Source organism: Eutrigla gurnardus, assembly GCF_963514095.1.
Source record: "Eutrigla gurnardus genome assembly, chromosome: 13".
Lineage (NCBI taxonomy): Eukaryota > Metazoa > Chordata > Actinopteri > Perciformes > Triglidae > Eutrigla > Eutrigla gurnardus.
The window spans coordinates 22,202,732-22,228,934 of record NC_139936.1 but is presented as its reverse complement, the minus strand read 5'-3'; the positions used below and the strand labels follow the sequence as shown (position 1 = coordinate 22,228,934).

The window sequence follows — 26,203 nt, the reverse complement described above, 5'->3', positions numbered from 1 at the left end:
TGAATCGGGGGGCTTCGGCTGCGCAGTAGCTAGCACTGGCAAACTAGCCACCGTGACAGAGTTGGAGCCATTCAATTGATAAGAGGTCAATAATGTGACTGCCGATGTACCGCTGTAGCCACGGTTACTGACACAAGAAGATAATTGCCAGGACATTAATTGCTTGTGATCGGACCAATTTGTAACTGAGCGCGACATGGTTTAAGCTAGCATTATCTTAAGTTATAAGATTGAGCAGATAGACGGCTGAAGTTCCTCCGGAGTGAGATGGGTAACGTTAACGCTGGGCTGACCAGAGCCAGTTTGTGTAACAGGTTAGCCAGCTGAATGCGGCAGGCAAGTGAGACATTTCTCCGATGGATTTCTGCAGTAAAATAGGTAGTTTATATCGCGCTGCAGTCTCAGTGCTGATTTTAAAGAAGTGAAGCAGGAGTGTCTGGTCGCACGTTAGCTGTCAAACTCTCGCTGGTCCTAGCTGCAGCGCTGGCCTAGGAAGCTAGCTAGCTAGCTACCCGCCTGGCTCATCTACCAAAGTAAGTGTTTACCCTCATTAATAATTAATTGACAGCTCTGGGTAATTCAAGTGCACAGACGAAAACTTCTAACGTTCGTTGGTCAAGTCCCTTAAATATCTTTGCACACTCTTGTTTGTATGGCAGCTAACCTATATAACGTTAGAGGTGGGTCTGTAACGTTAAGGCTCCTAGCCTTGAGTTAATCTATTGAAGCTATAGCTAACGGCAGCACGCAAGAACACGGCCTTGGTGAGTTTGCTCTGCAGCCAAGTTTCTGATATTTGTCTGGATATGTCCAGTTTAACTGTCGATTTGGAATTTGCAATTTTACATAACAGCCCTTAGGTAAGCACTGAACTTTTCATAACAGCAAACAGCATCCAGAAGCTGTTGCACGTTTCCCTTTTGGTTCTGGCGTTATTCACAGTCTTGTGAATGCTAGGTTTGAAATGTAATGTACCTGTGTTGTGCTCATTGAAGTCAAATGTATATGCATTTTGGAGCTTCTTGGAAAGTGAGAGGAGGCATATTGCCAGGCAGGAATCCTTTGTGTGTTTTGCAGAAGTTAAGAACATATTCTAAATCCACAAATGTCATAGAGGATATGGCACATATCCTCTTTCTCAATTCCTGTGGGAAATAGTAGCATGGTTCATCCAATGTAAGATTTGCTGCTTTCTTCTGTTTCATTTTTGTGTGGATTCAATCATTTTTGGGGTGTTCTAATGTGAGACATTGTGACGGGTATTTGTCACTATTTTCCGACATTTTATAGACTACTACACCATCAGTGTATTGGTCAAATAAATGATTGGGAGTGACAATAATCATATGCTCTAAGATCATTTCCTGCCTCGAAGGAAGGTGTATGTCCTTTCAATAATGTCAAATTGAAAACAAATCTTCAGATTGTTTTTAAATTCAGTGTGAATATGAAACACAGTATTATTGATAGCATGAGTATTTACTAATCGATGTTTGCACAGCGTTTACCGTCTCAGCCATAGAGTCTTTTACTCCTTCAGAGTTCCTGTTGCTGGCGTAACTCACGAGCATCCTTTTTGCACGTTTGTTGAGTGCTTTTATTTGTATTTATTTGATCCCTCTGATTTGTACTCTTAAATAATGTTGTCTCAGCATTGTTTCGAATGTTCCCTTTTCTAAATTATGTAGTTTTTACTTTTAGTGTTATTTTTCTGTTGGATTTTCTCTTTTCTCTCATTTTGATTATGTAAATAACATCCACTGTGATTCGGAAAAACATCAACTAGCATGGCATGGAGAATTATTTTTAAAAGAAAGACAACATTAAGTTATGACTTGTTCTGGTCTCCTCCTCATGAGAATATACCTATGTTATAAAAGAAATATATTCAGAAGTTTAAGTAATCCTAACAAATCAATCTGATGAGTTGTTTTTGTGCTTGGATGTTTTGTGTATATAACAAAAATCAGGACGGAGCCCCAGCAATTACTTAGCCTATGTATTATAACTGTGGAAGAAATACAACACCCATAATTCAACCCTCAGTTTGACATACTACTGTCTCTGAGGGATGGGGAGTAGTTTGAATAGCAGCTGTTTGGATTATTCTGCTTTGCCTCTGCTGAGTTCAACATGTTTTCATCTCCCAGATAGAATTGTATATATATTCATGTCCATTTTAACCTAAGTAGCCAAATAGATGAGAATATTATACAAACTTGGTAAGTTGCATAAAAAACTTAATGCAACAGGGCAAAAAATCTCAATACTCCATTTAGAGTGAAACGTCTCTGATTATATTTCGTAACCCACTTGAGGTCGGCCTATTTTTGAATTAGATTTACAAATTGTATGACCATATTCCAGACAATGGCTCCTCTGCAGTGAAACTTTATATAATGTTGGAACTTTGGTTTATGCAACGGCTGAGAGATCATGTAACCGAGCTGATCCCAATGTTAAATTTATCACACTCTTCAAAAAGAGAAGCGGTTATACTTTGCGCTGACATTTTTTAATCTGTATCTGATTGAAGGGCGCATGTTCTTGATGGCCTCCCTGTCAGCCATGGACACTGTGACTGAAACATTACCCTCGGTGCACCAAAATGGGACTGCCTATTGGGAATCTTCAAACACAAGTCCAGCTGCTGCTGTTCTCAAGCTTCATTTCTACCACAGCAGCCAGGGAGTGGACGGCTGCAGCTCCCTCAGCTACCCAGCTGGGGACTATGTGGCTGAGGAGCTGTGCATAGATGCAGCGAAGGCATGCAGTGAGTACTCGAGCCATGCAAGACTGCATAAGGCAACCCCATTCATGTGTTTTATTGTAACCCGGGGCATAGGTCCCGAGATAAGGATATCAAGAGGCCACCATGAAACCTATAAGCAGGGAAATTGTTGGCTTCTTCAATATTGTCAGTGCTTTATTTACAGTTTGTCTAGCTTTCTTCCTCTGTTTTAAGTTAAAGCAAAATATGGTAGCTTTGCTTTCCTTTTTTCTTTTCCAGAGGTACAATTTAGGAGTCAATGAAAGTATGATGCAACTAATACTGAGAGCAGGGCCTTACATGGGGGAGACGAGACTAACCTGCATGTTGTTGGAATTTTATGTTAGGCTATGTGTTTGATGACAAACCTGAGACAACTGACATTTTAGATAATGTGTTGGTACTAGAAACATAGTTTTCTACTGTGTCCTAAAGCATAATCCAGTGTGTATATAAATAAACAAGGAACATTGATTTAGATAAAGCGTATAAATACACAGTATAGCTAATCTTGATTGTATTCAAGAACATGTCACATAATTAAATGAAGTGCAATATTACAGAACATAATTTGGTTTCTCATTCTTTGTCTACTTTAGGTATATCACCTCTGTACTACAACCTTTTTGGTCTCTTCCGAGAGCGAGACCGCTTGTGGTTTTCACCCAACCACATCTTTCAGCTTGACGAACTGGCTTCTGAAGATGTGTTTTTCAGGATAAGGTACCACACGTACCTGTCACGTCTGTTTGCCTCTAGAGTGTCTTTGCAAGATGGAAATTGAAATATCTTTGTGACTTACTGCATTTTCTTTATTACCGCTTACCACAGGTACTACTTCCCCGGCTGGTACAGTGGCGGGGCATCCCGGTCGTATAGATATGGGGTCGCCAAGGGCTCAGAGAGCCCCGTCCTCGATGACTTTGTGATGTCATACCTCTTCTTTCAGGTGAGCACTTCACCATACAGCCACCCTCGTTTCAAGAGTTTCCCAGCCAGTATAATAGATATGATGATCACATCAGCTCATGTCTATAACAAGTGCACTGACAAGAGTATGTTTGATTGCTAGGAAGGTCATGGTTTTAAGCTTACTTTTTGTTTTTAAACATTGCCAGGGATCCTGATTAAGATAGAAAAGTAACAAACTATGCAATCCTATGTTTGCCCATGGGTGTCTTTGTTGAGAAGGAATTCAGTCAGTTGACCCACTCTGTAGTGTGTGGTGTAAAAACAAGGCCAAGCAAGTGGCACCAACAAGAGAGCTGACTCCTTCACCGGGTGCAGTTATAGCCTCGTGTGAGAGGGAACCATTTGGGAACAGTTTTGCAACCAGCATGCAAAAATCTGCAGTGTGTGCACACTGTTTTCAGAGGGGGGGCCCACATTGATAGAGTTATATGTGAATCCAGGTAACTCATGCCGGTATTATGACTGGACTCGGCTGTACTTCACACGTGGTGGATCTCTGAACACCCTACAGTCTGCTTGGAGCAGATGCAGACCATTTGTTGCAGCGACTTGAGAGCCTGTGTGAACCTGTCCTCTGTTCGATCCACTAACAGAGTGTAAACAAGTTTTGTAAAAGCTACGATGCAGCAAATAACAGGAGCAACAAGCAAGTGAGCGCCAAGCTAATTGCACTCTGCAGGGAGAACAAAAGACTGGAGCGACTGGTCTCCTTCAATCTTCGACATTCAAAGCCACAACTCTTAACTCTTTTTGGTTTGTTTAGGTTAGTTAGTTATTTAGTTAGTTAGATTGATATTGTGTTTTAAATAAATTCCAGTGGAATATATATGTTGCACTGTTTAATGACAAGTTGGATCACCACCCTGTTCAGGCAAAAGTAACACAGCAATGATGGCCAGCTTTAATGCCATAGACTCTAAAACTCTAGTGGAAACGTGACAAATCTAAAATCATCCACCTGCTGCCTTGATACTTTCCCTTCCAACTTTTTTAAGAATGTTTTTGACTGCCTATCAATAGACGTATTGCAAATAGTTAATAACTCCATTCAATCAGGCAATTTCCCGAAGGCCTTCAAAACTGCAGTCATTAAACCTCTTCTAAAAAAGCGGAGCCTAGATGCCTCTATTATCAACAACTACAGACCAATTTCAAATCTACCCTTCATAAGTAAAGTAATTGAGAAAGTTGTCCTCCAACAACTAAATCACTTCCTGGCTTCAACTGGCTGCCACAACAACTTCCAGTCAGGGTTTCAACCTTTTCATAGCACCGAGACGGCCCTTATTAAAGTTGTAAATGACATCCGTCTTAACACAGACTCTGGCAAAACTTAAATATTAATGCTATTAGACCTCAGTGCTGCATTTGACACTGTCGACCACTCAATACTAGGGCTGGGTATTGTTTAGAATCTCACGATTCGATTCGATTTCGATTCGTTGGGTCACGATTAGATTCAATTTCGATTCGATATTGATTGAAATGCTTCGATATCGATTCAGTTTCAAGTAGAAATACACAAGTAAGAGTACCAAATCATTTTTTCAAATAATTTATTTAGTTTCATGCCTTATGAACAGCCGTGGTATAACTCATAGCATGATAAAACAGGACACTACTTAAACACTGAACTACAGTGCATGTAACCGCCGCGGAAGCTATGGTAGTAGACAGTAGTAGTGCAGATATACCGTTGAAATGCACATATTTGTTTATCTACTCTTCACTCATTTATTAAATGTATTTTCTCTTCCTGTTTCCCAGTGCGAGTTGAGATACACAACTATGATCGCATTTGTCAATCGCGGTATTTTATTTTGAAAATTGCTTTTATTTTGAAAATTGGCCAGATTGTCTCGTGTTTCTTTAGCTGTGGCTGCAGACCCTGAATTGGGACACAGCTACTGTGTGATTTACTGCCAGAACTGACGCGTTCGCTCGCGGGACGCGCAAAAAATAGAGCAGACGCCGGAACGATCGCTTCACGGCGCGGGACGGCCGCGCCTATTCGCGGCGCTCCGTGTCTGGTGTGAACTACACTATCGCTTAACAGGGGCGCCGAAAGGAAGCGGGCTCCGCTACGCGCCTATTCGCGGCGCTTCCACGGCCGGTGTGTACTCACTCTGGTCGCCATATTGTAATGGTTTGGTCTAGTGCGGCCCCCGTCCGTACAGCGCGAATCACACGAGGGTGTCGGTCACAGCGCCCCCACTGGCCAGGGGCTTGAATCGATTCAGAAGATTGCTGAATCGATATTGAATTGCGGTGAAAAGAATCGCAATGCATTGCTGAATCGATATTTTTACCCACCCCTACTCAATACTTTTGGACAGGTTGGAAAACTGGGTGGGGCTCTCAGGCACAGTCTTAAGCTGGTTCAAGTCATATCTACAAGATAGGAACTATTTTGTTTCCATTGGCGACTTTGTATCAGAACCTACCAATGTAACGTGTGGAGTCCCCCAAGGTTCAATCTTGGGGCCGACTTTATTCAACATCTACATGCTCCCACTAGGACAAATCATGCAAAAATAATAACATTGACCACCATTGCTATGCCGATGACTGCCAAATCTATGTAGCACTATCACCAAACGACTATCGCCTCATAGATCTTCTGTGCCAGTGCATTGACCAAGTCAAAGACTGGATGTGCCAAAACTTCCTAAAACTAAATGAGGACAAAACTGAGATAATTGTTTTTGGTGCTAAAAAGAAAGGTTTAAAGTAATTCAACACCTTCACTCTCTGTCCCTGAAAACCTCAAACAAAGCCAGAAATCTTGGGGTTATTATGGATTCTGATTTACATTTCGACAGTCACATTAAATCAGTAACAAAATCAGCCTACTACCACCTCAAAAATGTAGCAAGACTTAGAGGGCTCATGTCAGCTCAAGACTTAGAAAAACTTGTACATGCCTTTATTACTAGTAGGCTAGACTACTGTAATGGTCTCCTTGCAGGTCTTCCGAAAAAAACTGTCAGGCAGCTACAGCTTGTTCAGAACGCTGCTGCTAGAGTTCTTACAAAGACCAAAAAAATGTGAGCACATTACACCAATTCTTAAATCTTTACATTGGCTCCCTGTATGTCAGAGGATTGCTTTCAAAATCCTCCTGCTCACATATAAATCACTACATGGTCTAGGACCGAAGTATATCACCGATATGCTCCCACTACATAAGCCTTCTAGACCACTAAGATCTTCTGAGACCAATCTGTTAGTGATTCCCAGAGTAAACAACAATCACGGGAGAGCATCATTTAGTCACTATGCAACAAATAGCTGGAATAAACTTCCTGAAGATGTAAGACTTGCCCCAACTCTGACCACTTTTAAAACTAGACTGAAAACGTTTATGTTCACCATAGCTTTCTGCTAAATCTTTTAATGTCTGTTTTTAATTATTGCAAATATGTTTTTATTCTCCTTTTCTTTCTGTAATGCATTTTTAATTTTGCCTTTATTTTCTTTTAATTCTTCTATTTTTTTTTCACTTTGTTGTATGATGTGAAGCACTTTGAGTCTGCCTTGTGTATGAAATGTTCTATACAAATAAAGTTGCCTTGCCTTGCCTTGCCTAATGTTGCATATCTGTAAATGCTACCAACTTCAACCAAAAATCATTGTGTAACTTTAACTAGGCCTCACTATTGATATGGGCATTTTTGGTTGTAATTAATCATTTACTTATTAATCAGACTTCTGTAAGGATAATTTAGTTTACTTTATTGGACAATTTTATGAGAATACATTAATTGTCTATAATGCTCCCTTTGTTAAAAAGGATGGTGCCCCAAGGTAATTTAATGTAAATGAAATCATATTTTTGCCTGACTTTGGTGCCCCTTTATTATGAATATCTATTGATATTGGCGAATAACCAGACCCACTCAAACCCAACAAACTAAATCCAAAGCCTATGTTTTCATAGGACAATGATACATTTAATTTACTGTATGCAACATTTTGTTTGTCTGCTTCAGTGCATAGACAAACGGGTAAATGCAGTGACAGATCTGTACACGCCACGTTAAGTGTCAGATGGGTTCACCTGTAGTCGTAACAGCAACTGTGCTACTCATTGCAGTGGAGGAATGACTTTGTCAATGGCTTGGTGGAGATCCCCAACTCCCATGAGACCCAGGAAGAGTGCCTTGGTATGGCTGTACTCGATATGACAAGAACAGCCAAGGAGAGACAGATGTCCCTGTTGGACATCTACCACACGATAAGGTAAAAAACAACAACACTGCTTTGAATCTGAATCTTTGGGAATTACCAAAATGAATACCTGCTACACAGAATTCATTGATGTGATATTCTAACTGGTGCCAAAACAAAACCTGATTTTCGCACTGATAACAATTGAATGCTTTTTCAATATCTTCCATTAAAGAATATTAAAACATTGTTCTTCAAAACCTTTTGTCTGTTTGTTTACCTAAGTACCACAGTTGTCTTCACTAAAACAGCTGTACAATAGCATGAAATTGTCTGGAATTAGCCACGTTATTCTTCAAATTAGGAAATATTTAATCAGAGAAACTTAACAAAACTAGGAATTTGACCTTGCATTCATTGCCAACTTTTTGAGAACGTGACATATTTGGATCCTGTGTGATACACATCATTGAAGATGCAGTCATGGTGACTTCATCGTGTTATTTGAAACTTCAGTTCTTTTAAGCTGACACAAAAATATTGAATGCCACGGTAATGTTCAAACTTATTCAGTACTTCTCTGTGCATGCCCTATTATGAGCACAAGACATCATTATATTGATAAGGAATCACTTTATCCTCTAAAAAAACTATGGTATTTTTTTTATGAATGAGAAATGCAAACTTTTATGTATGTTAATATGTTCAAAGATGTTTCCCTTTTGCTTGTTTCTAGCTACAAGTCCTTCTTGCCAAAGGATATGAGCGCTCAGATCCAGGACTGCAACTTTTTGACACGCAAGCGAATCCGATTCCGTTTCAAGCGCTTCATCCAACAGTTCAGTCAGTGCCGGACCACAGTGCGCGACCTCAAGCTCAAGTACCTCATCAGCATGGAGTCCCTGGAGAAGGCCTTCTACACAGAGACCTTCCAGGTCAGGGAACCGTCCAACGGAGTCATCCTTGTAGCAGCGGACAGTGGTATCCAGTGGTGTCGAGAGAAACTGAAGGATTCTGACCAGGTTGATATTATGAGTGCTGTCAGTAAACTTTCTTTTTGCCATAAAATGTTTCTTGACTTTAAAGTGCAGTGGAAGGTGACTTATCGACGCCAAAAGTATGTGCATGTGATTGACTCCTGACTATAACCTTAAAGTCTCCATGGAAAGGCACTTTGAGACCAGAATGGGGGGAGGGATATATCCTTTGTTGGTGTGGTGACATTACTGATGATATTTCTTATGCTGTTTGTCCAGGAGCTGCAGACCTTGTGTGACTTCCCTGATGTCACTGACATCAGCATCAAACAGGCCAGCAAAGAGGGTGCTGCAGAGAATCGGGTGGTCACCATCAACAAACAAGACGGCAAGAATCTGGTAATTTCACTCAAATAGAAACTATCTTTTGACCACAGCCAGTTTCCGTGACACTGGTTTGCAATCTCAGGGAAAGCCATCAAAGTATAAAAACTATTGATTGAGAAGATTTTCTCTCAATGTAACAAGATACATGTCCCATAGTTTGGAGATAATTGGAGAAGGGTCGAAGTTTACGCATCATGTCTAGAAGTGTATTTTGTGTATTTCAGGAGCTGGAGTTCCCCAGCCTGGCTGAAGCCCTCTCCTTCGTGTCCCTCATTGATGGCTACTATCGGCTAACTACAGATGCACATCACTACCTTTGTAAAGAAGTGGCTCCTCCCAGACTTGTGGAGGCCATCACTTCCCATTGCCATGGCCCCATCTCGTAAGTGAAATAACAATGCTTAATTCATGTTTTACCAACAGCATCATTAAGGTCTGTCTCTTTCTCCATAAAATCAAGTTTGAATGAATGAATGATTTATTTTAGTCATTTGAATGCAGCCTACGTATGAACTATGTTGTTGTAGGAATGACAGGTTATACCTATTTGTGTATGCCTGCCGGACCATCCCAGCTCAGTGTACGCAGAAAACATGATAAGTAGATTGATGCCCCTAATGCAGAACCAAAGCTTGAGTTTCACCCAGGAACTTTTGGCTGTATGTCATTGGCAACATGTGCTGAGGTTAGCATAGCAAGCTGATTAGCATACTAGTCAGTCAGCAAGGGCAAATGAAACGCTGGAGCTGGAAGACCCAACTGCTGGTTCCTGGTTTGCTACAGCAATGAAGAGAGAGCTGTGTACAGGGTATCCGCGGTGTCTTAAAAAGTATTAAAAGGTGATAAATCAATTTTGGGAAAATTAAGACCCTTAAAAAGTATTAAAAAAGTATTATCATGACTTTACTAAGTCTTAAATTTTGAAGGTATTTTTTCTGAATTCGCTGTCCAAGAGTTTGGATCCTTAAAACATCGTGAACGTGTAAAAATGTCTTTGTTTCCTTAAAAAACAAAGATGAACCTGTACATAAAAAACTAGGCTATTGTGGGTGCGTTCGTAAACCGTCTCCGAGAGCGCCAGAGTGCACTCGGAAATTCACAAAGTACGCTCTGGCGCTCCCAGTGCCTATTACGAGCGCACCTATTTCACATGACGCTCTCAGCGAGAAAAAACAGAAGAGAAGGCTTGGTGAACGGTCATGGGGAAGTGCAAGTTTGCGGAGTCCATATTGTACACTGTGCAAGAAGAGGATTAACATCGTGTCTATGGGAATTAAGGCATTAAGGTCCCACATGTGTTGTGCTAGCCACAAAGCCGCTGCTAGCCGCCGAGAGCGGCAGCTCTCCATTGCTGCTTTCTGTGCACTACCACAACCTAGTGCTGTCACACTACCACCGGCAGCAGCACCTGAACCTAACTTTACGGCTATGTCCTCGGCTCACTCTGCCTCCGCATTTTCTGCTGACATCAGGGTGGCGCTGGGAGGCACGGCAATGCTGCGTGCGGAGGTGTTGTGGTGTCTCCACACAGCGGAGAAACACCACTCGCTGAACAGTAACGAAAACTTGGCTGACGTTTTCAGGGCCATGTTTCCCGATTCAGACATAGCCAAGACTTTTGCTTGTGGTAAGGACAAATCTGGTGACATTATACGACTTGGCTTAGCACCATACTTCAAGTAGGAGCTCATCAACACAATCAACAAGGCTGGGCAGTTCGTCTTAATGTTTGATGAGTCGCTCAACAAATCTACAAAAAAGAAACATGTCATGACTGTCCTGATTGTTGTTTTTTGAGAGTGGAGCAATGTTTTTTTTTCTTTTTTAAATAAACTTTGCCCTTGAGTCCCAGCCTATTTTGAATTCTGTTGTACCATAGTGGTCTTAGTGGTCTGTAGTCTTTATCACAAACTAAAACTGTTAAGTTAAAAGTGTCTGATGTAAATGTTGCATGTTGAAGTGGCGGTGAGGTATTAAAACATATTGGGATGGTCTTGAAAAAGTCTTAAAAAGGTATTGAAATTAGCTTCAGGATTCCTGTATATACCCTGGTGTAGAAGATGATGGTGTTGTGTCAGCATTGGTGTCATTGTTCAGTTTATGTTTTACAGCTTAATATAATGCAATACGTAATTGTTTTGGTGCTTTTAATGCTTAAATATAACCCCCACCGAACAAGTTTTTTTTTTATTTATTTTCAAGTTCATAGCAAAGATATGCTTTTCAGATTTAAGCTATATAGGGAAAGAGGTTGTTTTGTTCATACAAATTAATATAGAAGTGTTTGTAATAATTTTCATTGTTTTTATAATGCACGGTGGTCTAGTGGGTGGGTAGAATTGTCGCCTCACAGAGAAAGATTCCCGGGTTCGATTCCCGGTTCGGGTTCCTTCTGTGTTCCTTCTCTGGTTCTCTCGGGTTCTCCGGCTTCCTCCCACAGTCCAAAGACATGCAGGATGGGGATAGGTTGATTGATGACACCAAATGTCCTGTAGGTGTGAATGTGAGTGTGAATGGTTGTCTGTCTCTACATGTCGGCCCTGTGATAGACTGGCGACCTGTCCTGTCCATGTCAGCTGGGATCGGCTCCAGCACCCCTGTGAGTGGGAGACGATGGATGGAAATAGTACCAACCTTTTTAGTGGGCAAAATACTGCCTCAGTACCGAGCAACAGGATTTTCTGTTTTGACACTTGACTCCGTTTTTATGTTATATCCTTCCATTTCTCTGTGGAAATGCTGTGACTGTGCTGCATTTTTTTTTTGTTGCAGAATGGATGTTGCCATCAACCAGCTCCAGAGGTGTGGAAACAAGCGAGGATTGTACATTTTGAGATGTAGCCCCAAAGACTTTAACAAGTATTTTCTGACTTTCCCTGTTGAGGTAGGTAACACTCGTCTGTGGAAGTTTTGTTGCCCCAATCTAATCTTACTTATATCAGCTGTGTTGAGCCTCTTGTGTTACTTTGCTCTTCGTATGTGGGAGTCAGACTGGATATCTTTAGAAAGGTTTTTGTTGTGGTGCCAGAACAGCATCTCAATTTCAGTGGCAACGCCAAAACTTTTTCCAGCGCCCTACCTCATATTCATTGCTGATTTTTTTTTTACACTCAATCATTTATTCATTTCAAATTTAGTTTTACTTCTCAGATGCATCAGTGTTTAATGTAATATTTAACATTATGACAAACAGAAGAACTTGGCCTACATAAAATAAAAGGTGACAGAATTATCACTTAAATCAGAAAAAATACAATCTAAGAATAAGTAAACAAGAAACTTTAAATCCAGAGGTTTGGCTGTTCTTAACATGGCTGAAGAATCTGATTTTACCCAAGTGTTTTCATTGTAGAATTGAATCCACCTGGACTAGTGTCTTATAATCAGACTTGGTATTGTTGTATTACTGTTGATTCTGTGACTGAAACTCAAATTATATGCATTTCCACCATATGCCTTTGTGTCTGCTGCTGTAGGTATATGATGCTGTAGAATACAAGCACTGCCAGATAACCAGGTCTGCCAGCAGGGAGTTCAACCTCAGTGGAACCAAAAGAACCTTCAGCAGCTTGCAGGAGCTTCTGAGCTGCTACCAAAAGGAAACCGTGCGCTCTGACAGCGTCATTTTTCAATTCAGCAAGTGCTGTCCACCTAAATCCAAAGGTAAAACTTACATATATTACATAGATATATTTTTGAGAGATTAATGCAGTAGGTTTGTAAAAGCTGAGCAGGGCTTGACGTTCATCTTTGTTGCCCTTCCTGCAAGTAGCTGAGATGTTTTACTTGCTGGCTTGGCAAACTGTCTGAAATTGCAAATGCCAATTAATTAATAAAACAGAATCAACAGGGATTTGGACTGTTGGACAAAAAAAATGTATCCTTTTACTTTTTTACTGCCTCACATGGTTGTTACTTGCATAAAAACACACAATTTGATTAAAGAATAAATAAGTATTTGTTTCGATTAACTCTTTTTCGAAGGGCATTAGCACTTTGATTTCTGTGTTATAAGCTGCTTACTGCTAGTGTTAGAAAGTTAAATGGTCATAATTCCCTCTCTAAAATCTGTTTTATGCTGCTGTGAAAACATCTGTATTTTTTCAAGTTTCTCAACCGAATCTACATTTAACAATATTTCACTTGAACATGACATGATAACGTTGTAATTTACCTTCCACCTGTTTAAATGTGACTGTTTTGGGGTGGAACGAGGCAGAAGAGCCAGTCACTGCCATTACTGTGAGCAACATGCATTCATTCATGGGAATGAATCACAATATAACAGGCGTACGTTTCTGATTTAAGTGAGTTGTTCCAAATGTTGCCATTTAGCTCCGTTATTTAGCCAAGCAGCACTCTGCTGCCAACTGGCTGCTAACAATTAATGTTAATAGGCTCTCTTCTTGCCAATTCCAATTTGTTGTTCACAATGTGGCTTTATCAGTGATCAGCGGGTAGAAAGCATTAAAGCTATGGTCTATATTCTGAAAATCAGTTGAGCCTCTGAGACAGATTTGAAAAAAGCATCCCGCCCCCAAACCAAACCAAACCCCTCCATCAGTGTTCCACGATTCAACGAGGCAGGATGACGAGGAGCAGGGGGGACGAGGGGATTGGGACGGGCCAATGGTGGCTTTCGGAACAATGGCTCCCATTGGTCAATTTCTATGCAGGCCTACGACTGATGTGACTGAATCGTAGACCATAGCTTTAATGCTGATCTCCCGGTACCATATTTTTATAAAGAACTGGTCCACTGCACGGATGAAAGCCACATTACTCCTCCTGAATCACTCGGAGCCTCCTTTCCAGAACCCTGTAATAAACTTTTCCGGGGAAGCAGTGCGATTACACTGATCATTGCAGCACACCCCCTGGACCCACTTTTTAAAAATGGAAACCCCCACCACCTCAGTCTGCCACTCCACGGGCACTGTCCTTGATTTCCATGCGGCACTGGAGAGGCATGTGAGCCAAACCAGCCCAACAATGTCCAGAGCATTCAGCATCTTGGAGCGAATCTAATCCACTCCTGGCAGCTTGCCACCAGAGAGCTGCCTCAGCGACCTCTGCCGAGGATATGAATACGTCATTCTCTGAGTCTTCAAATCTGCCTCCTCAGCAGAGGACTCTTTGGTCAGGTTCAGGAGTGCCGACTTTGTCTTCTCCTTAGCCTCCTCTTGCCGTCACATTAATGTCAGTATAATTAGAGCTGTATGTAAGTTCATCAGCTGATTTATACAAAGACAGAGTTTTGGAGTATTTGTCCCCAAAGAAGGAATCCGCTGCCCTGTACAATTTAACTCTCATGTTGTGTGCTTTAATATGAGTTTTAAAGTAAAGCCAGTACTCTGGTCAGCTATCAAAAGTGAGGGACGGCATTCATTTTCAGTATTGGGATACTTGGAGTACAAACTAACAAAATCGATGACTCAAAGGTGTCTTGCCCTTGTGCTTAAGTAATTAAACTAGATTTGTCCGGAGATTTCCACAGAAATTGATTCGGGTCTGACTTGCATTTTAATATTGCTAGTAGTTTCATCACTTTCCAACTTGGGAAAATACAAAGATTTTTCTTGGAAGTTTGGATTTCTATAAGATTGTTTTCTTTCCTCTCCACAAACAGAAAAGTCCTGCCTCCTTGTGTGTAGGAGCAACAAGGGCTCTGAAGTACCTCTCTCGCCGTCTCTACATCAACACAGCATCAGTCAGATGGTGTTTCACAAGATCAGGAAAGAAGATCTGGAATATGTAAGCATAGTTTGCACGTACACGCCTGTCATATTACTGTATTTCCTCATCTATCCACCAATTAATTCCATGAAAACGTATCAACATTGCCCCATTATTTTGTCGTAACGCTAATTTATTGTACTACAATCCTATTCTGTGCACACATTGATACTATGAATGAATTACTTTTCAGATGGAGAGCCTGGGCCAAGGGACATTTACCAAGATCTTCAAAGGGATCCGCAAGGAGCTGGGAGATTATGGACTTGTGCACCACACGGAAGTTATCATGAAAGTCCTGGACCAGGCCCACAGGAACTACTCTGAGGTCTGTGGCTTTTATAGCTGTGTATGGACGTTTGAAATGGTATACACTTCATCACCTCCCCCCACACTTTTTTTTGTGGCTTGTGGGTCTAATATTTACTTTGGTGACTATGGTCATAATCTGTGTTCATGTCTCCCACTGGAGCTAATAGACTCAGGAGGTGAGGCAGTGACAACCTTTCTGTCCATCATGGGCACATAAATAATTGTCTATCTTTTCTGTCTGCTCTTGTTCCACAGTCTTTCTTTGAAGCTGCTAGCATGATGAGCCAGTTGTCCCATAAACACCTGATCCTTAATTACGGCGTGTGCGTCTGCGGAGAAGAAAGTAAGTCAGCCTTAGAGACACACACTCAACTGTGTGTCCTCATTTGTCCTTACAGTGAGAAGAACAGGGGATTGTTCTAATACCCATTCCTTTGACAAACGTTATGAGCTTATGTCATTATGGTCTAATGATGTCAAGAGTTTACCCTGCTTTGCTGTAATCTTGACCAGAGTTAATATACTCGAGGCTCAGAGCAGTGATTAAACCATGGGCATTGTAGGTTATTTTTTAAAGATTACAGTACCCTGCCCCAGAAACGTTCACCTGCCCTGCTCTCTTCACTTCATGTGACTTCTGCTGCTCTTGTAGGCATCTGTTTAGGCTGCAATGCATACGCCTGTCTTGCATTCTTCTTTTATTATTAGAAATGGCATTAAATAATTGTAAACTTCAAGATGATGTGTAACAGGAAAATGTACAACTTTAGAAACATAAATAAAACCTCAATAGGGCACAGTTGAGCTTTCTGCTCAGCTGCTCCTCTGCTGTGGAACAGCCAGCTGAGGGCAGTACAGAGCATCCTGAAAAGGTTTTTGTTTAGAGTCTTTTGACTGCTAAATTGTATTAATAATATACAAGAGACGAATATAGATGTAATCAACTGAGCTTTGCAAAACTTTTTTCTATCTTTACTAATTATCTTAAAAACGTGAAAAATACTAACAACTGTGAAACAATCACTAAAGTCACTAAAACAATATCACCAATAAGTGAGGCTAGCTTAAGTGATGGTAGGTATACCAAATATATAAAATAATACTGAAAACACAAAGTGATGCTTTATATCCGTGGTAGCGGTAATGTAAATTAAGTGAAGTTGATATGTGTTTAAGAACTGCGTTTTGATTGCAAACACTTCAGATATCATGGTGCAGGAGTATGTGAAGTTTGGCTCGCTGGACACCTACCTGAAGAAGAACAAGAACTCGATAAACATCCTGTGGAAACTGGAGGTGGCAAAGCAGCTGGCCTGGGCCATGAACTTCTTGGTAGGAATCCCTGTGTGGCGCCAGATTTGGTGCAAAGTAATTCAAGGAATTGATGAATATTACTTTGTGTGCTACTCGCATAAAAAGAAAGAAGAGTGATTAATTGATTTCTCAGTGGATGTAGACACTAGTACAAGCCTGCCATTAGCCGCTGGTGATTGATTCTGCACAGGTCTGGCTCATCTTGAAAAAAGCCTAATGTGTGGACCTGTCTTCAGCGCTGACACAGAACTGTGAAGCTATGTCTGGCTCTGTGAGACTATTAAGAGACTGATTTATCTCCCTTTCTAAACCTGCAGGAAGAAAAGCATCTTGTTCATGGGAATGTCTGTGCAAAAAACATTCTTCTGATCAGAGAGGAAGACCGGCGGACTGGGAACCCCCCCTTCATCAAATTGAGTGACCCCGGCATCGGCATCACTGTCCTGCCCAAAGAAAGTGAGTTTATTTCCTCCCTCATCTTAACTGTAATACTGCTATAACTAGCTGGGGGCAGCTGTTTAGTAAGATTGTGTTTGCCATGAGATGGTACCGTCTTAAATCCATGTTGTTAATTTTGTCGTAGTTACAGAAAACGCAGGTAAATGGTATGCTAAAATGAGTATTATCTTTCAATAATGGTTGTCTTATTGTTTCCTCACTATTCATTTGCAATCTATAAAGTCTGACTGAAGTTTTCTCTGAAAATTCTGGCGCTTTAATTAAAAAGAAGAATTTACAACAGTGATGGACTAAGTGTTTTTCTGGGATCAGTCCTAATAGAGAGAATCCCTTGGATGTCCCCTGAGTGTGTGGAGGACCCTGCCAACCTGAGCCTGGCTGCAGACAAGTGGAGCTTTGGCACCACACTATGGGAGATCTGCAGTGGTGGGGAGAAACCTTTAGCAGCACTGGACAACTCTAAGGTACGGCTGGTTGGTGTGACCTAAAATATAAACACTATCACGGTATTTATTTGATATTGGATGGTTACACATACAATACTGTTTTTTTTTTTTAATTACATCAGAATTTATGTATTCAGACATATATCATCTATACAAATACTAACCCTTAATCTTGTCTCCCAGAAAACCCTTTTCTATGAGGACCACCACCAGCTTCCTGCACCAAAGTGGACCGAACTGGCTAATCTGATTACCAGCTGCATGGACTACGAGCCCACATTTAGGCCCACATTTCGTGCCGTTATCCGTGACCTCCACAGCCTCTTCACACCAGGTTGGTGTATATGACTCTTATGGTCTTGCGACTGGGAACCTGACAACACACACATTCATCAAGTTGTCATGACACAGATAGTGTCCCAGAAATTCTTCAGCATTCTAGGAAGGTTTTCCTCCTAAAGGTTAATGAGAAAATATAGATAAATTTCACTTTTATGTGATTAATTTAGATGTGCTGTAAATGTACTTAATTTCTGAGCTGTTGATATATACTTTGAGTCTTTGTGTCCCCAGACTATGAGTTGATCGTGGACAGTGACATCCTACCAAACAGGACAGTGGGCTCTGGCTGGTCCACTGTGGGCTTTGAGAGTCAGGAGCCGGCTCAGTTTGAAGAGCGACACCTCATATTCTTACAGCAGCTGGGCAAGGTATGAAGAAGTGCAGAAACTGTACATTTAAAAATAAATCAACCCATTTTAACAAGGTTAGATTTGTAACCCCTTCTCCTCTTACAATACATTTGCGTTTAGATTTTACCCTTTTAATCTTGCCTCATTCGATTAGGGCTTCTTGATTCTGGAAGATCAAGAAGTGTGTGTGTGTGGGTGGGGGGGTTTCACAAAGTAAAAAAAAAAGGAAATTCTGAAATCATAAAAAATGACAGCACACTTAAGTCGGTCTTCTCTTTAAGGGGAACTTTGGCAGCGTGGAGATGTGTCGATATGACCCGCTTCAGGACAACACCGGAGAGGTCGTGGCTGTGAAGAAACTCCAGCACAGCACTGCAGAGCACATACGAGACTTTGAGCGGGAGATCGAGATCCTGAAGTCCCTGCAGCATGAGAACATTGTCAAGTACAAAGGCGTTTGCTACAGTGCAGGTACAGTTGACCTGTAATCAGCACCGTCATTCGTTCTGCACCCATCCTCTTCGCTACAGTTAGGGGTGTAACTTAAAATGGTTTCAAGTACAATAGGGAAAACAAAGAAAATGCAGAAACTCACTTTTTTTGTTCATTTATTTTGAAAATTATAAAATATTTAGTTCAGCTGAGGCTATTGTAAGTTTAATGTTTACAGAGCATTAAAGAGCATCCCCAGATGTACCACACTTTAGTTCAAACCATTGTCCATTGAGCTTAGTAAACCCGGCTAACCGGCATGCTTCAGCTGACAACAAGTGGCGTGTGATTATTAGACACCAACAGTTGTTTGGGTCACAGGGCTTACCGAAATTATGTTGCATACCAAACGGCCTTTACCAAACATTTTTCTCACAAATATGTGCACTGTTACACTCTTATTTCACAAGCCTGCTTGTATACTGTATATGTTTTTGTAACAATTTAAATGTTGCTACTACTCAGTATCCGCTGTAAATAAATGGTAAATAAGGCCAGTATGCTTTTAGTTGTCAAGACGTTCAGGACTTTAGTGGCTGCTTGGACACTCACTGGTTTCTTTTTGGCTTCTCTCAGGACGACGAAATCTCCGTCTTGTCATGGAATATCTGCCCTATGGAAGCCTGCGCGATTACCTCATGAAAAACAAGGAGAGGATCGACCACAAGAAGCTTGTGCATTACACCTCACAGATCTGCAAGGTACTTCCTTTCATCTAGTTAGTATGTCGCCTGCGTTGTGCAGCTGGAGCTACAGATACAGAAAATATGCTGTGTTTTTTTTCTGTGTTCACAGGGTATGGAGTACCTGTCAAGTAAGCGGTATATCCACCGGGACCTGGCAACGCGAAATATCCTTGTGGAGAGTGAGCTGAGGGTGAAGATCGGAGATTTCGGCCTCACCAAAGTTCTGCCTCAGGACAAAGAATACTACATGGTCAAAGAGCCAGGAGAGAGTCCCATATTCTGGTCAGACTCCTCACTTCTGTTTTTTTTTATTATCATTTTAGTATTTTATGCTGCTGGAGGCCCTGGCCGTATTGCTGGGCTTGGTGAAGAGAAGGGAGGCATACTGTCAGACCCAGCTACAGGAAAGTGAGAGGTTTTCTATAGGAGGTCTGGCAGATCAGAAGTGGTGATGCTCATGGAAACACCCCGCTTTTGTCCACAGGAGCAGTCAAAAGCAACAAAATGAAAGTTTCTTGTAGTTTCTTAAAGAAATCAGCTTTTTCTAAGGGGTTTGATGCAATGTTTCCTGTTTTAACACAATCACATTTTAATCCAAATTCTTGTAACATTATTTTATATTTAATCAACTGTGATACCTGTCCTTGTGTTAAAGAGACGACTTGTAAACAAGTCACAGCCTTCCGTAGAGGAGCAGGACAGGGACAGTAAATCATGCATGCTTCTTTGTAGGTATGCCCCTGAGTCGTTGACTGAGAGCAAGTTCTCTGTGGCGTCAGATGTCTGGAGCTTTGGAGTTGTCCTTTATGAGCTCTTCACCCACAGCGACAAGAACTCCAGCCCCCCTGCAGTAAGTGCTAACACACCCTCACACTTTTTCAACTTTATACGGTCACTGTGTAGAAAATTGTAAGATCCATATTGTGTGCACCTTTGGAAGACTTCCCCAGTTATTAATTGTGTAAACATTGTTTTAATGCCAAACAAAAGGAGCACTGAACACTTTCAAACCACAGGGGGCACAATATTTGTTAAAGGCTGTGTGTCAAAATACCATTTTGAATAACAGCATGCTGCAGAGAAGTGCTGGCCTACACATCATGTTCTACACATTTAACAAAACACAAAAATCACATCATAATTATACATGATGATGTAAAAGATGTCATTCCCTCTAATATCACATATGATATCACAATTGCAATGTCAGTCAAAATAATTGCTAATAGATATTTATCTTATTCAGGTTAGTTAGGCAATAAGTCACGCCAAGCAAAGTTATTCTTCAGTGACAAAGCAGAACGGGTGCCAAGCAACACAGAGACGCTGTGGAAAGCATGCTTAAATATTGGGGCTATTATTAACATTCATCGTGTGCGTGCATGCATCTCGTTTACACGGTTACCAGGTTTGTGTTTGGCAGAGCTGCATTGGTTCAACCAATCACCCACCGTACAGTCGAACACTGTGGGTGCAGTCGAATAGTCAAAAAATAAGGTCCTAACTCCTATTCCTTGACCTCCTGAGGAAAACATCACAGGGTTAAGGAAAGGCGATAGGAGAATTCAAAAGGATTTAGGAAAAGTCGACCGCGGTGCTCAGAGAATCCGACCGGACTTTCACTAAGCTACGTCATTATAACGACAGCTGATGATCGGCACCGGCGATTGACGTGCATCTCCGCTGGAGAATCTACAATAATGGCCTACAAAAAACGCGTCGTCCACTTCTCCACATGTTGGTTCAGGCCCTACCGGCAGCGAGCCACCACCAGGCCCTACCGGCAGCCAGCCGCCACCCGGCCAAGGCCCCACAAACTATGCCCAGTCAAGGAGATGATCTCACAACAGCAAATAAAAAAATCACTGACCTGAAGAATGACATCAAAAGGCTCTCCGATGAACTGCGCAGCAAAGAGACAATGTTGTCCAGTTTCATGGATCTAGCCGCTGATCAGGCCCAGCAACTTGCCTCCCTGAGCGCAGCCATCCATGCTGTTTGGGACCCGTCCACCTGCCCTCGGCCGTCTTCCTGCTCAACTCCAAACCGCTTTTCCTCGTGGTCGGAAGTGGTGGTCCGAGGACGAAGGAAGAACTCAGACGGGCTACATCGCCGCCTCACCTGTCGAACCAATACGCGGCTCTGTCGGCCGACACTCCTGCTCCACCAGCTGCCGATCCTCTGGTTCCAGCTCGCCCCGATCCGGATCCATCTTCGAGATCGGCGCCTGCAGTCACCGTTGCTCACCAGGCACCGGTGGCTAGCAGTGGTGGGGGGACCCGCTGCTCCACTGTGGGACTCAGCCTCTCTCACCGGTGCAATATCCATCTCTCCTCCCCCCCTGTTTGATGATCTCAACAACCTTGTGGACTACTACAACAACACACTTTCCTCCTGTCTCAATCTACTGGCTCCCACTAAAACCAGAACAGTCACCTTCACCCACTCAGCTCCCTGGTACACCCCTGAACTCCATCAAATGAAATCCCGCAAACGACAACTGGAAAGACTCTACAATAAAACCGTCCTAACAGTTCACCTCCACGCTTACACAGACTTTCTCCATATATACAAAACTGCTCTCAACACACCCCGGTCCACTACCAGGGTTTTTCCTGGCTCAAATTGAGGCAGAGGTGGTACCATCCTGACCATAGATCCAGTCGGCAACCTGGGAACGCCCCCGGGAACGCCCAATTCACGTGATACCCGAGGGGGAAAACAGCAAGAAAGCACACGATTTTGCCATTCACTCCTGCTTGTGATGGTACGGCGGTCGGCGGCGGCGACTCTGGACGCGCGCCGGGCCCTTCTCGCGGATCTCCCCCAGCTACGGTGCCCGTCGGGCCCCGTTCACGCGGTGGTCCCGGCGGGTCGCCTCGGCTGACGCCTAGCAGCTGACTTAGAACTGGTGCGGACCAGGGGAATCCGACTGTTTAATTAAAACAAAGCATCGCGAAGGCCCATGGGGGGTGTTGACGCGATGTGATTTCTGCCTAGTGCTCTGAATGTCAAAGTGAAGAAATTCAATGAAGCGCGGGTAAACGGCGGGAGTAACTATGACTCTCTTATAAATGGAAACCGGAGTCACAGGGGAACACGTGGATACAGAGTCTAGTAAAGAACAATCGGTTGGGTCACACCTCCTCGTGGGGGTCCGCGGGCAACATCCTTTAGGATGGCTAACGTGACCTGTAATCTCCCCAAAAATCGGATGATCATGCGGTCCAAACCCGCTACTTTGTTAAACCTATAATGGGGGCGTCTCGGGCTCGTCTGTCACTTCGTTCGGCGCGCTCCCCCCTCCTTCCCTCCTTCCCCGACCTTCGGGCCGGGGATGGGCCCCCGTCGGGACCGCATGTGCGGGCGCGGCAGTCGGTGGACTTTCAGTCTCCGGCTGACCGCGTTACGCGTGCGTAACCCCGACGGGACCGCTCTCGTGGGGGAAACGAGGGCAGCGTCGGCGGGTGGCGGCGGGTCTCGCTGCGGTCCCTCCTCCTATACCTCGGGATACCTGATGCTGGAGTCTGTAAGTCTCCCTCGAAAATTATGCGGTCCAAACCCGCTACTTTGCCAAACCCATGATGGGGCCGTCTCGGGCTCGTCTGTCACTCGTTCGACGCGCTGTTGATACAGCGCCCCCATAGTGGCGCAATGCAGCAACTGCAGTTAAAATGACATCCATAGCTGGGGGCAGAGCGATATGGCGGCACAAAATTAAGAAAAAAGCTGGGGGCGGCACGAAATTAGCTGGAGGCGGCCGCCTCGCAATTTTGAACGCAGGAAAAACCCTGACTATCACTCACACCTCCTACACTCCGGCCCCAACAACCACAAGACTCTTTTTTCCACGATCAACAAACTTCTCAACCCCCCCGATAACATCTCTACAGCTTTCACACGGGCAATTTAGAGTCATCAATGAACCTATCCCCATCCTGCATGTCTTTGGACTGTGGGAGGAAGCCGGAGAACCCGGAGAGAACCCACGCTTACACGGGGAGAACATGCAAACTCCACACAGAAGGAACCCGGGCCGACCCGGGAAGTGAACCCAGGAACCTCTTGCTGTGAGGCGAGAGTGCTACCCACTACACCACCGTGCAGCCCGTACATGTAACATTAAATAAATAAAAATACCATTCAATTATTATCACTGTCCACACACATTTATCAACACTATTCCAATTACTATATGTCTGCATGAAAGTAATTGTTAAATATGCAAATGCACAAATTGTTTGTTTTCATGAACGGCCGAGGTGTGCGGCACTTTAAATGTTGCTCTCACAAAGAATTGTGGGTTGGCGTAATCTCCTTTCCTTTAGTATAGGAAGGTCCGTTAAAGGAGATCTGAAAGGAAGCATTGGAGCTCCTTTCCTTTACATTTAGAAAATTGGAACGGCTCTTATCATGGCGGACACTTGTTTACTTCCGGGTCACTTCTTCAGTTAGGAACCTTCCTAAGAGAAATAGACTATTCCACTGCAGCCCCTGTCCCCGTCGGTGTGTCTCCCCCCTACTGAAACCTAAAATAACCCAAACAAAACAAGGAGGGTGCTATTGTTTAACAGGAGGGACACACTATTGTCAGACTTTGACATAAAACCTGCTTTGTTTCTTAACTTTCCAGGTTTTCATACGTCTCATTCAGCATGTAACAATACAAGATACAAACATAATTTAATTTTGGAAAACCTTAAATGTGTACGTTTTTCTGCAATACACCTGACAAAGTAGAGCCTGTGACTGTTACCACAATGAGTTTTCTTTGCTCAGCATGTTTTGCATCATGTTTGTCTCAATCACATTTTGATTGCTCAAGTTGTTTCACATTTCACCTGTTAGCATTATTTTTATTTATTTGTCTTTGCTGTCACCATTCTGCTCAGGTTTTTATGTCCATGATGGGGAATGACAAGCAGGGACAGCTGATCGTCTATCACCTTATTGAGCTCCTCAAATCAGGCAGCAGGCTGCCTCAACCTCTGGGGTGTCCCACGGAGGTAGGAACAGGCCCTGCTGGATCCACTCGTCACATACACTGTCTACACATACTAAAACTGTGTATGTGTATTTTGTTGTAATTATTTCTGCTCTTTCTGTCAGATACACGAGATCATGGAGGAGTGCTGGGACAACGACCCTGCCGTGCGTCCTTCTTTCAAGGAGCTTGCCCTGCGCATCGACCTCTTCAGGGACAGTAAGGAATTTTAGACAGAAAAATCACCCAAAGTGCCCCGCTCCTCTTCAACCGACTCGCTCTTAAACATTGCTGCCCTGTTTGTGGCAAAGGGATAAAGGCCAAAAACAAATTCAGCCTGTGACTGGGAGAGTGGTGGTTCAAAACTAGGACCAGCTCGAAAACTACTGCCAAGGTGCCTTTAATCAAGGCACTCAACCCCTGTTTTGCTAGTGGAGCTGCATGAAGGCATGGATGCAAAGAACTGTCGAACTGTGATGTTGGTCCAGTCAAACATACTGGATAAAGTTTTAAAAAAGAGAAGGTCTGTGTGTGTGCGTGCGTGCGTGTGTGCGTGTGTGTGTACGTGTGTACGTGTGTGTGCATGTACGTGTGTGTACGTGTGTCCGTGTTTTGTGTCATTATAAAGTGCTAGCAGGGCTAGCTCTTGCCATCCCCTTCCCCCCTCACCTAAAGAGAAATGGTCTAATAGAGAAGAGAGTATTTTCTATGTATGTAAACCTACAGCATAATTGTGTACAGATGTGCAGACATTTTTTATAATTTTATAAAATGAAAATATAGTAAAATACTATATTTGGACTACCAGCAAGATGTAAATGAAGTACAAAGGTGATTTTAAATATCTGTTGTTTTATGTTTTTATTTTGAGAGATGGTGTGAAAATTAAAGAACTGTTTGATTAATTTAATCTGTTTGTGGCTTTGAAACTTCTCATTATATCCTCAGCATCAATGAATGTGCTATGAAACAGCAAGTTGGAAACTGACACCAAAACGAGCTAAGAAATTCAAAAGCAAAATACTATTTTAAAATAAAAATTTGAGGGGTTTCAACGCACAAAGAATACAATACCTTATTTGTCATAATTACAAAAATGTTCTTCTAGTTTCTCAATATGCATTACAATCTGAAGCATACTGTATAATTTTATTTTGCTGATTAAGACTGGCGAAGGTTGTAGGGTTGATGTTAAAAAAAAAAGAAAACGTGTCTTATCAAGTTGATCACAAAAGATTACATGAATTGAACTAGCCAGCTCCAGATTCAACACTCACTTTTAGCATTTTACTCTTTACCATGTTTTCCAGGCATTTGAGTCTGACCTCAAACCGTGCAAACTGAAAGACCTCAGGCATCTGTTTCTGTCAGACAACTGTCGGGGAACTAGTAGTCAATAAGTATTTGATCTAAGATACTATGTGTGGAACTTCAGATGATAACACTGAAGTGCAAACAGGGGAAACGTTTGAACAGTTTTCATTCGTACATGTATATTCATACATTCATAGCAATATAATGGTTATTTAAAACATTAAACCAGTAGGTACCTAACCAGGAAACGGGAAGAACTGGTTCGTGATTAGGCACTGGCTCTGAACCCGTCCTCAAAATACGTCCTCGGTTTAAAGGGGGCATTTGTCACGTTAAGGAGCTGTCAATCTAAATTTCTATGAGTTGTTACTTATTGTTTTAACTGAAAGCAACCTATTAGGCATGGGACAATATGAACATTTCACGTCACGATTATCCTGGTCAAAAGATAATTGCGATATTATCCAGATAATCATTAAAATATGCTCAACT

The 26,203-nt window shown here is 42.4% G+C and overlaps 1 protein-coding gene across 2 annotated transcripts; it reads left to right on the top strand.

The window, feature by feature from the left end:
* On the top strand, nucleotides 1–25,288 carry jak2b (Janus kinase 2b). Of its 2 annotated transcripts, none has more exons than XM_084025342.1 (24): nucleotides 1–533; nucleotides 2,537–2,773; nucleotides 3,370–3,493; nucleotides 3,602–3,719; nucleotides 7,839–7,984; nucleotides 8,649–8,952; nucleotides 9,169–9,288; nucleotides 9,501–9,658; nucleotides 12,049–12,160; nucleotides 12,753–12,939; nucleotides 14,906–15,030; nucleotides 15,206–15,340; nucleotides 15,580–15,667; nucleotides 16,529–16,656; nucleotides 16,956–17,094; nucleotides 17,410–17,561; nucleotides 17,727–17,877; nucleotides 18,117–18,253; nucleotides 18,517–18,706; nucleotides 19,304–19,428; nucleotides 19,523–19,695; nucleotides 20,146–20,263; nucleotides 24,306–24,419; nucleotides 24,523–25,288. In XM_084025342.1, the coding sequence occupies exons 2-24, from the start codon at nucleotides 2,542–2,544 to the stop codon at nucleotides 24,628–24,630; spliced, it is 3,384 nt and encodes a 1,127-aa protein (XP_083881468.1). In that variant the 5' UTR covers nucleotides 1–533; nucleotides 2,537–2,541; the 3' UTR covers nucleotides 24,631–25,288. The 2 variants fall into 2 exon arrangements, with proteins under 2 accessions (XP_083881468.1, XP_083881469.1); XM_084025343.1 differs by having other exon boundaries at nucleotides 8,649–8,934; nucleotides 24,523–25,287.
* Nucleotides 25,289–26,203: the final 915 nt, after the last annotated feature.